General features: G+C 33.9%; 1 protein-coding gene across 1 annotated transcript in view; it reads right to left on the reverse strand.

The window, feature by feature from the left end:
- LOC114339332 (S phase cyclin A-associated protein in the endoplasmic reticulum) overlaps window positions 1–12,709 on the reverse strand; it is a 345,776-nt gene that overhangs the window by 77,108 nt on the left and 255,959 nt on the right. Inside the window, exon 16 of the mRNA XM_050648835.1 lies at window positions 550–715. Within this exon, the coding sequence (XP_050504792.1) occupies window positions 550–715 (166 nt within the window). The remainder of the gene's footprint in view (window positions 1–549; window positions 716–12,709) is intronic.

The following is a 12,709-nucleotide window of genomic DNA, read 5'->3' on the forward strand; positions in this document are numbered from 1 at the left end:
CTAATAATTTTGATTCTGAAAAATTTTCTAATAATTTTGATTTCTCGGTAGAAAAAAAATCGGCAGATTAATTTGAAAATTAAGAATTTTGATTTTTCGGTAGAAAAAAAGGAGAATTAGGTAGATTCGTAGATTGAAAAAGGTATTCGGTAGATCTACCGAACAATCGTTAGCTGTGGCGTCACTATATTTGAGGTAAGTCTGGCCCTACCCTATTATGAATTGCTAGATCCGCGCCTGGCTACAGCCCTTTAAAAGAGCCTCGACCTTCCCAAGTCTATTACGCCAGTCAGTTCTATCCATTGCCAAAAGTTATCAGTTTAATGCGATTATTATTCTACCATCCTCATCTACATCATCCATCCATTTGAGTTTTGGCCTACCCCTATTTCTACTTCCCAGAGGTTGTGACGTAAGGATTCTTCTAGGAGGGTTGTTCTGCTGTGATCTTGCTAGATGTCCTAACCATCGTACTCTTCGTATTTTTACATAACACAGAAAATGCATAACGTAAGGAAAACAAGAAAAGTGCGATATATGTTAACTTACCAAGTGGGTGGTATCAGAATCTTCAGGAGCGTGATCTGTCAAAGCTGCCAAAAACTCCAAAGCAGCGAGCAAGAAAGAGCATGCCGGTGGAATATCATGGACCGGTTCCCTCACTGCTAAGCAGCATCTTGCTAACTGTTCGACTACGCCAACACAGACGGAAAAACTGCAACAGAAAATTATGTTAAAATAATAAAAAAAATAGGGATGTTCACTAATTTTTAAATATAGTTAAATTCAATAGATTACAAGGTATATAAAAACGTAACAATCATAAAACTGTTTAAAAATGTATATTTTTTAAGATAAATGAGTTCATAATGTTGATTTTCTTGGAGGCTAGAAAAACGGTACCCTGCAGCGAGGCTACGGTCTGTGACGTCAGCAGTCGTAACGTCTTTGATCGACGACTAGTTTTGTATACGTATTTACTCAGTGTACTTGAATGTGCGCAGTTTTTTACGTATTTAATTATTAAAAATAAAGCCAAATAAGTGGTGTTTTGTTCCTGGGTGTGTAAATACATCAAAAAACAGTTCTGACAAGATTTTTATTACCGTTCCAGCCAATTTAAAACAGAAAAAGAAATGGTTTGTTGCAGCTAGAACTTAAAATAACTAACTTAAAGAACTAACTTAATAAAATAAACATTATAGAAGTTTTCCAGAGACTTTCGGCCCTTGGTAATAATGTAATTGTTCTTTCTGCATTTACATTTTTCAAAAATACTTATTAGTTTTCTCAGGATTCGAAAAAAATGAATGAATTTAAATAGCATTGGACCAAGATTTTGCACCTACCCCCTTAAAGAGTAAATGAAAAAGTTTCGGGACCTCAAATTTGTATTCCTTAAACTGGGATATTCCTAAAAACGGGATTCTAATAATACATACAGTAAAAGTAAACCTTGAAATAACTACATGTGGATGTAGGTATGACTTTATATTATATTAAAATCATTAATAATTTAGTGAAAAGACTGGTTGAAATAAAAATGTATAATACCCAAGTTCAAAAATATTTTTTACCTTGGAACAGTTGTCAACTCGAAATACGAAACAACCGAAATAAGATCTAGAGTTGAAAAGGACATAGCAACATTTAACAACATGCATGAGAAATATTTTCACCCATTGCGACATAATATCTCTCCCACTAAAAATGCGGCTGCTAAAATGTTATTATTTCCGGTCTTGCTATATGGCGCAGAGGCCTGGACAATAATGTAAACATTAATGAAAATCTAGAGGCATTCGAGATGTGGGTGTACCCACGTATCCTCAAAATATCCTGGGCGACCCACACCAACGTACAGGTATTGCGTCGAATGGGAAAACAAAAAGAAATCTCTTTTACAATTAAGAAACGAAATCTTAAATATTTCGGTCATATCATGAGGCATGATAAATATCGTATACTCCAACTGATAACGCAAGGTAAAATAGAGAGCAAACGCGGACCCGGAAGAAAAGACACTCATGACTTAAAAACTTACGCCAATGATTTGGACAAAAATCGATCGAGTTATTCAGAAACGCCTCAAATGAAATTAAAACTGCCATGGTGATAGCCAACGTCCACAACGGACAAGGCACATGAAGAAGAATAAAAATATTTTTAATACACCTAACCAAGGTAAAGTAATAACCAGCCAATGTATGTATACAATATGCATGCGTACAATGTATGCATACAACTTTCTCTATTTTTTTTGTGGAGTATTAAGCATTTATTTCTTTAGCTTAAAGAAGACATGGAAAATTATATGGAATATACACTCAGTAAAGCTGTGGTAGATTTATTTTTTTACAAGATGCCAATAAATCATACACCATTGTTAAATCTACACTACAGTCGGTAGTTTATAAGAATCGGCTTTCTGAAAACCTTCTTCCATTTTATTTGTTTATTTTTGTAAAACCCAAAATATGTCCTTACTTACAAACAGTCTATCCACTTTAAACTAAACAAATTCACTATAAAACTCCACTTTAACCCTGATAAAACAAGAAGAGAACAAAATAAAATGTCCTGAAACGTCAAACAGGTAAACAGTAACACTATGAGAATGGCGCGCACTTGGGGTATGCAACTAGTGACGTCAGGCCAATAGAGAAGCGTTCTTGAAATTTAAAATAATGCTAGATTTCTAATAAAGATTTTTTATAGAAAGGCTTTTTCAATTTTATTGAAATTTTGGACAATTATTCCTAGGGTGTTTCTTAATCGTTTTACATGTTTGAAACGACTTTTTAATTTTTTGTGAACATCCCTATTGCAAATATTTTGGTAGTTGAAATTTTAAGCAGATTTTTAACATGAAAACAACTTTCCAGGCAATATCAAGATTGTAGCTTCATTTTTGTAATAGTTATTAACATTTTTGAAAATTAAGAACTGTTAGTTTTTTTACGGGTTTCTAAGCAATAAATTAGTAAATCAATATTAAAAACCGTCATTTTAAAGCTTTAAGTGCGTTTATTAAATAATTACCACCCAATTTCGTTCAAAATGTTTTACTTTTTACTGGTGGACGCAAAACTTACTAAACAGTCTAGTATATTTTTGTACTATTACATCATTTTTACATGCTCAGATTCAGTGCTTGTAAATTTACAGTAAATATTCAGCAATAGAAAGTATCTTTAACGAACAATAGATCGCGTACGTCTTACATCTATGAGAAAGAAAAAGATGTATGTAATTCCACCGAGAATAAACAGACCCCGGCAATACTTCTCATTGTGATTCACGCGTTACATTACCGCGTTATCTCCAAACCCCTCACGATAATTCGCCCATAAATTTCGGATAAAAACGAGAAACAAACATCACTCCACATATTCAAAACCAGATGCACGCTACAACTTTTTTTTCACGAAATGACAAGCTCTAGATATTCTCGTGACTTTGTCGGCAAAAGACGGCGCCAGTAGTACCAACTTGGGCATCAAGTGGCCTACTCACCCTCTCATGCCCTCGCTCCTGCCCTCCCGTGTGATCGGGACGCTAAATTGATAATCACTCCGAGCACATGACACGTCTATAATGTGATTATCTCGCGGGAACACCGACGGTCATGGGGCTGTAGTACGTGGGCTTGAAATTCGCAATGAATATTTTAAATCGTACATGAAAATAGACTATGGTTTATTTATTACATAAAAAAATGTAATAAATTTATCAGGACCGGCTTCCGCAAGTACCCTCCTCGTGATGTCTCTGTCTAGCATCATGTCACTATCAATCTCGTTTATCTCCTAAAAGTGTTCATAAAGGTACTACCTATATGAAGACTGATACAAGCTGGTACTCGGAATGACTGTCTGCACACCGATTATTTGCACACCGGTAGACTACCGGGTAGTGTCTGCACCTACCTGGACTAAGCCTGATTATATAAATTCATTTGAAGGAAACATCAACAGTATTCTCGAAAGTAATAAGAATACAGACCTAAATGTCAACACCTTGAATGACATTATAATATAATAGAAGCTATAGCGAAAAGCCAGAAGATACACCACCAAAAGAAAGAATAAGTCCCCAAACACAAGCATTTATAGACGAGAGGAGAAAGTGATATAAGCAAAGAATACCATGAGCTTAGAGAGATAAGTAAAAGAATACAAAAATATACTAGGATGTACAACAGAAAGCATAAGAGTGAACAGGTCCAACAACCTATTGAAGATAACAAGAGCCTCAAACTTCTAAGGAGAAAATTAACAAATTATGGCAAAAAAGAGATAACGAAATTAAAAGTAAAGATGGAAATACCATCACTAACAGAGACGAATGATTAAGGGTAGTAGAGGAATTCTATGCAGAAGTCAACAAAATCATTATGAGCATCTATCAGAAAAGTTAGAAAATTCAGGAAAAATAGTAGTCAACCAAGGATCGGTAGTTATGTCTGATATATCAACACAGACAAAATAAGGAACGCGTTAAAAAAAAATGAAAAAAAAAACTAAAGCTCCGTCACAAGTTGTCGTTATAGAAGTCTCAAAGATGGGTGGAGACCGATTTTAAGAGAATTTAAAGGAACTGTTCAACTTATGTCTGCACCAAAGTGAAACACTACAAGATAGCACACAACACTTACCATTTTATTACACAAAATAAGCCACCCAACAGACCTCAAGAATTACCGACCGATAAGCATGTTAAACCATATCTAAAAGTTATTCACAAGAATAGAAAATTCACATAACAAATAGACTTGAAACAAAATTAGATTTTTACCAACCTAGCGAACAGGCAGGTTTTAGTAAAAACTTTGGCACTCAAACCAGCTCCACTTTATAAAAGGGATTGAAAAATCCATCTAATTCATCTATATCTACATTACATCTACATCTACAAAGCCAGGACCACGAGTTCTGGCTTTCGTAGACTTTATTACACTATACACTACTCCAAAAAATTAACGCACCACCTCAAAAATGGGTCATTTTTGATATCTACAATTTTCTAAACCTGTTGGCTGATTAAGTGATTTTTTAATATGTTATAACTTTATTCCTTAACAATGTCGCTGTAATAATATTGTTGCTAGACAGGTAAATTGTCACTGTATACCGGGTGTACCAATCAAACTGTTTGTTTTCTCTAAGTTCACCGCACCCTGTGGGTATATTCTAGCATATAAAATAATGAAATTAAAACCAAACTATAGCCTCAGGCTTTCTTAACATTCTGTTTTTTTATTCATTCACTTATGTTGGAAAATAAAATATTTAGGTACTTTAACAACTAGCCATGTTCTTCATCAATGCAGGGTGTTTCTATATAAGTGCGACAAACTTTAAGGGGCAATTCTGCATGAAAAAATAATGATACATAGTGTTATGATCTGCTTTCTATTACTTTTATATTAATTATTATTTATTTGATCAATTATTTAATTAACGCAAATCATACATAAAAATTAAGAAAGAATCTCAGGGTGCCTTTTTATAATATAAAAAATGTCTAAATTATCTTATGTTATACTTATCTTCTCTCGTGGTTTCAGTATCTCTTAGTTGATCCTTATCGGGATAAAAATAGGAAAAGGAAATAAATAGAAATACCATAAATAAACACATACAAATACCTTTATTATCAATAGCAATGCTCTGTAAATTTATCAATTAAATTCTGTGGGCATAATTGTCCAAATGAAACCTTTATCATATAAATTAATCTAATTAAAAAAAATATTTATCGCTTTGTTTTTGATACCATTAATAAAACCAACTAAACAAACAAATTTGGTATTCGCAAAACTACTTATACTTCCTATTAAATTTTTGAAATGTTGGAATCTTAAATTCATATGCTTTTACGTAAAAAAATTAACTTCGGATTATAAAGAAAATCTATCACATAGGTTATTGACTGACCTTTTTGATTCACACACAATGATGTCTTCTCTTGACCCCAACAGTTCCTCCTTGTTGATTATGTTAGGCTACCAATACCAATCAAAGCCCTCTCCGTTCTCAGCAAAAATCCAGCAGCATACCAGCAACTATTTCTCCAAAACACAAACCAGACCTCTTTTTGCCAGTACTCGTTCAATAAACTTCAAAACTTTCTCCTCTATTTCTCTCAACAATAATCTCCTGAGACCCAAGTATCTTTTTTACTTGGTGTCACAAATAATTTTAATAACGATAATTCTTGTAACTTACTCTCTTGGACTTTACAGAATCAAAGAGGTATTTCTTCTCGATTTGATTTGTCTCTCGTTCCACTTTTCAGCTACTCTCACTTATCAAACACAACCACTAGTACTTGATTCTGAACTACTCACGAAAACTTTTGACTGCTCCTCTCGGCTGCCGGTAACACAATAATCCCTCTTTCCAATACTATCTGAAAATTCAAACTTCTCTCCTTCCCATTCCAAATTGCCAAACCAATCAGAGACATTTCTTCTTCCCCCATTCTTTTTCATTCGAAACACCCACTCATACTTTCAAAAATATTCCTACCGTCATAATAATTATTTTTGGGAAATTCTACAAAATTTACTCGGGGTTAAACAAAAAGAGATTAAAATTCCAAACTTTCTTTACCTTAATTTTCTAAGAACTAATAATTACATCTACCTGTGGTTTTACATTTCCCGTAAACGATCTGTTTAAAATAATAATCCTAAATAACTTTCACTTCACTTTTATTTACAAATGTTTTTAATATTCTTCATGGAAAGATTCATTAAGGAGAAACCACCTTGCGTGAAAGCTAACTTCTAATAAATATTTACAAATCAATATACAGGGTGTATCAAATTTATGTGCCCGCGTTATATTAAAAAAAATTAAAATTTTTATTCTATCTTTGATTGATAAATTGAAACACAATAATAGTTTGCCATATAAGCATATGTCCGCAAATGCTTCGTTTCCGAGATACGGGATGTTGAGATTTTTCTTACAGACGATTTATTTATTAAAAATCTAAACGGGAACTGGTGTATGTTTTCAAAAGACTGATAGTGTGTAAATAAATTTATTAAATCAGCTAAGTACTTTCAGCATATTAATGCCATCATCAGAGCTATCGTCTTATATTGCTCTAAAACCGGTTGAGATATGCAAATGAAGTTTGGTAGGTTTTAAGAGCTAGTTGCGCATTTTCGCCATATAATTAAGAATATTATATATAGCACAGGCGCGCATACGGGTCGTATTACCCGTATGTGATTTGCACGCCAAATGGGAATATCAAATTCTTAACTGTATGTCAAAAATGCGCAATAACTATCTATTAACATCCTCCAAATTTCATTTGCATATCTCAACCGATTTTAGAGCAATAAATTATTAGTTTGTCAGAAAAATTTCAACATCCCGTATCTCGGAAACACGGACATACGTTTATAAAGCAAACTGTCGTTTCTTTTTCATGCAGAATTATCCCTTAAAATTTATCGCACCACCCTGTATTGATGAAAAACATGGCTAGTTGTTTAAGTACCTAACTTTTTTATTCTCCAACATAAGACATTGAATAAAAAAACAGAATGATAAGAAAATCTGAGGCTATAGTTGGGTTTTAATATCAGTACATATTTTATAAATACTAGAATATTCCACAGGGTGTGGTGAATTTTGAGAAAAAACACAGTGTGTGTGGTACACCCGGTATACAGTGACAATTTACCTTTCTAGTACCAATAATATTATAAAGTGATGAGCGCACTAATAACCGGCAAAATAACACAAAAGATGGAAAACATATTAAGTTGTGAGATAAAAAGAGATGAACCTAGTGGAGGTGTTAAATTAAGCGATAGTAAATTATAGATTGACTATATTGTTTCCCACCTTTGGACGTATCAAACGAATTTGAGAAATGCCACTGTCACAGTGACAGTTTTAGTTGACATACTCCTCTGATACGTCTAAAGGTGGGAAACAATCAATATAATGTCAATTTATATGTTACTATCGCTAAATTTAACAACTCTACTAGTTTTATTTCTTTTTATCTCACAATTTAATATTTTTTCCATCTTTTGCGCTATTTTGCCGGTTATTAGTACGCTCATCATTGTAGGTATATTGCGATATTGTTAAAGAATAAGGGTATAACATATTAAAAAAATCGCTTAAATCGGACAACAGGTTTAGGAAATTGCGGATTGTTTTGACCAGGAGTGTATAACCGAGTGTTTTATTGCAGTGTATTTACTAGTTGTTAGACGTGCATTTTTGAAGCTTTTGAAATATATCGGCGGCTAAGAGCCCACGGACTAAAATTTAGTCAGTAACCAAATTGCAGGCCCTGAAACCATGTGGCAAGACTCCCACATACACTAACACTAAGCATCGCTCATAACTCACACCTTATCAGATTAGCAGCGTGGCAGGCGGAAGAGCTGAAAAGACCGAAAAAGAGCCATCCGCGTCCTAGAGTTGACTACTTAACCGCACACATGCGACGCACACACTCGCGTATATATATATTCTGCGACTACATGGCGCGGCTCGGTAGGATAAATCACTTTAATCAATTTACGAGCCACTTTGCTACTTTCCGCCAAATTTCCTTTTTGACGGATGGAGTTGTAACGCGACAAACTTTGCCAGTGTCGGAATGTCTTTTTAAGTAGGCTAATGTGCGGTGGAGTGGCACCGATGCTTTTCTTGTTTTTGAGATATTACACTCCGGAGATTAACGGGATTGTTAGATATAATATGTGTTTACTTCCACAATTCTAATTTATGTTGATTCTCGTTTTAATCGTTGACTTAGTATAATATGCGACATCAACAATTTTTTTAATAATTAAAGCATATTAGTACGTTCCTTAACGGTAAAATATTGCAAAACCTCTATATTCTAAAGAACCGCTCCGAATTAGATGAAATTTTGCAAGTACGCTTATTTTGCCTTCCCCTTCAAAAGTGATATGCCTAGAATACGTGCTTTTCATTTTTAAGGAGTAAAAACTACCCGTTGTTACCAAAAATTAAAATCAGCAGATCTAAGCGTTATTTAAATCTAAATTATGTGTAGATATGTTAAATAGTATGCCAAATAAAGGAATCTGATTGTTTCTCATATTGGAATGTATTTTATAGTTTACAACTATTTTTCAACCCTTAAAAACTACCCTCTAAGTAAGAATTTGTATAAAAAATATTTTGTAACTTTAAATTAAGTAATGATGAATTTTGTAGTGATTTAAACTTTATTTTATGTTTGTAATTTAGTTTCTTAAGTATTTAATATTTTCAACCCTTATAAACTACCCTTACAAAGACATTTATTGGACCATTCATTCACGGTAAAATATTGCAAAACCTGTGAATTTTAAAGAACCGCTTGGATTGACATGAAATTTGGCACACACATAGCTAACATAGCAAAGAAAAAAGTGAAAGTATGCCGATGTGTGCTTTTGCCCTGGGGGTGGGTACCACCTCTTCTCGGGGGTGAAAAAACATGCGTTTAAGATAAGTCCGGAAACAAATAAATTGACTAATTCTAAGAAACTTTTGTTCTATAGAGTTTTTTCACTAAGTCAATACTTTTCGAGTTATTTGCGAGTGAATATGTTCATTTTTCAACAAAAGAACCACGTTGTTAGACGGTTTTTTGCAAATAACTCAAAAAAAGTAAATATTTTATCAAAAAAATATTGTTAGCAGAAATATAGATTATGAAAAACTGAAAAAACTGTGTATGTATGAGGTTTGTAGACCTAGTACAACCATAGTTGTAGCTAATGAAGTTCCAAGATAAGGGGTGTTGAAATTTCTCTTACAAAGTGAAGATTTATTGATTACTCTAAAACCGGTTGAGATATGCAAATAAAATTTGGTGGGTTTCGAGAGGTAGTCATTACGCATTTGTTTACAGACTTACTATTAAGAATTTTATATTCACCATTGGCGCGCATACGGGTAATAGTCGGAAATAAAAAAATAGTACGCCACTGAGGTATTTCAAATTAAAAATCATTTTTGGGTTGCTTGTTCCTAGGTAAGTGTACTTTTTTACTCTTTCGATCTGCTGGCCCTCTACTATCAAGATTTCTATAGTATTATGGTTGTTTTTACTAATTTTCATAAACTTCGTCCTTTTGATATTGAGAGAGTCCGTACTCCCTACTACACCTTACTATTTTACTCATGAGTCTTGCAGGTCTTGTAAACTATCGGCTATGATTACTGTATCATCTGCATCTGATGTTGTTAACTAAGACTCCATTTACTCTTATGCCGACTGTTTCATCTTCCAGAGTTTCTCGCATTACCTCTTCAGAATAAGCGTTAAATAATAGAATTGATAGTATGCAGCCTTGCCCGACTCCTCTCTTTATTTCCATTTCTTCAGATGTTTCTTTTTCAATTCTTACTATTGCTCGCTGATTCTAATAGAGGTGTATTATTAGTCTTAAATCTCTTTCATCTAGGTTTTTAGTTTTCAGAATTTCCATGAGTTGATCATGTTTTACTTTGTCAAAATGCTTTATTGTAGTCTATAAAACAGACGTAAATAGGACGGTTAACATCCAAACATCTCTGTGTCAGCACGTTGAAGGAGAATAATGCCTCTCTGGTACCCATACCATTGCGGAACCCATATTGAGTGTCACTAATATCCAGCTCCAGTTTAGAGTGTATTCTGGCGTGGATAATTATTTTCAGCAGCATTTTCAAGGTATGTGACATTAAACTTATGGTTCGGTAGTCACTGCATTCTTTGCATTCACTTTCTTTGGCAAATACAAATGCTGATGTCAACATTTCTCTCGGGACGATTCCCGTAGTATAGATAGCGTTGAACAGTTCTACTATTATGTCCAGGTTTTTCTCGTTGACCAACTTTATCAGATCGCTAGGTAATTCATCTGGACCAGCAGATTTATTGCTGATTTAGCAGGTCTATTGCCTACCTCTGATTTGGTTATCTCCGGACACACATCTCCGGTTTGGCTATCTACGGATGTACTACTAGCTTCTCTCTGGTCATGAAATAGTTCCTCGATGTACTCTTTCCATCGTCGTTGTTTTCGTTCTGTCTCCATTATATTTCCATTTTTGTCGAGAAATATATTTGAGGTTCTTCTATTTCATATTCCGGCTAGTTCTTTGACTTTTTTATGTAGGTTGAAGTTGTCATATCTGTTTAGCAGTTCTTCTATTTCTTTACATTTTTCAGAGAAGTAGGTTTCTTTAGCCTCCCTAATTTTTCTTCTTATTTGGTTTTGAAGCTCTTTATAGCGGGTCTTATTGATGGTTTTGTTTTTTTCTTCTTTCATTCATCAACTCTAGAATTTCCTCCGTCATCCATTCTTCTTTATCACATTTGGTTGTTGTAAGTACTTTCTTACTTGGCTCTAATATAGAGGTTTTGAATAATTGCCACTGCTGTTCTACGTTGCAATTATTTCCTGGGTTTCTGTCTAGATTTGTGTTGATTTCGTGTTTCAGATTTTCTTTTGTAATGGATACGTACCTTAATTTGGCGCCAACTTTTGAGGAACATTTCCTATTTTACCTCATTTCCATATGTAAACAACACTATCAGGTACCACTTATTCTTGTCATTTTTGTAACCTACCTATGTAAATTAAAAATAATATAGATCATTCGTTTAATATTGAACTACAAATCTTTTACCCACCCACTATCCGCGAATTCAATAAACAATTTAAATAGTCTAGCCGGTAAACTTATAAAACTTTTAAGATTCATCAATTTTATTTTTGAATATTTTCATCCTTCTTGCTACCCATTTTGCCTAGGTAGTTTCCCAAGGTAAAAAGGGACCTAGCAATTTGGTTACCAAACCAAAATATTAGAAGACTTCACGCCATATTAATACAACAATGAAGGACTATATTATGTATAGATAAATCGTGACACCAAATAAAAATTTTTATATTTTGTTTTTTTCTTTGCAGTTTATTTTATATTGTTATCTCGCTTGTTCTCTGATATAAATGACTTTTGTGAAAGTAACAAGTTTTTCTTCTATGAAAATAGGGTCACCAAAATGGGAAAACCATAATATACTTTTCACGGGATTTGTGTTCTACGGAAGTATTTGTGAAACAAAACGCTATAACAATACTGGACGGTTAATGGAAGAACTATGTATATCAAAAAGTATATCTGGTGATGCAGAACTTCTGCGAGTATGTATATTTTTACTGTTGACTTCTACTGCACAATCTAAGATACTTTTTTGTATGATGTTTTCTAAATTTTAACCTAAATATGCCACGTTGGCCACTCTTCAGTTGAAAAACAGCCCCTTCTTTTATTTTTCAATAGCCCTCTCTAGTTCGGCTCTTGAATAGAGCTCTCGAGAGTGTGGCTGTCAAAAAGGCAACTACGTCAATACCCTACAAATACACAGCAGCAGTGTATACATTGTGGTATTCTGGTGTACTCCGAGGAGTAATAGAGCTATCCGTTATAATTATTCTTTCTTCTGCCTTACACAGCAACTCTCCCTTTCTCATATCCCACCACTTTCGCCTCGCTGCTTTCGAAGATGAAGGTCCCGGTCGCTGTTACCGACAATGTGAAATTCAGGCTGTGATACGTTTTTCAAATGCAAAACGGATTTCATCTATTGGCAATCATCGTATGTGAACTTTATGGGAAAAGTGTATATCTGTTCAACATGTTCGTAACTGGTCGGA

This window comes from Diabrotica virgifera, chromosome 4 (assembly GCF_917563875.1).
Source record: "Diabrotica virgifera virgifera chromosome 4, PGI_DIABVI_V3a".
Classification (NCBI taxonomy): domain Eukaryota; kingdom Metazoa; phylum Arthropoda; class Insecta; order Coleoptera; family Chrysomelidae; genus Diabrotica; species Diabrotica virgifera.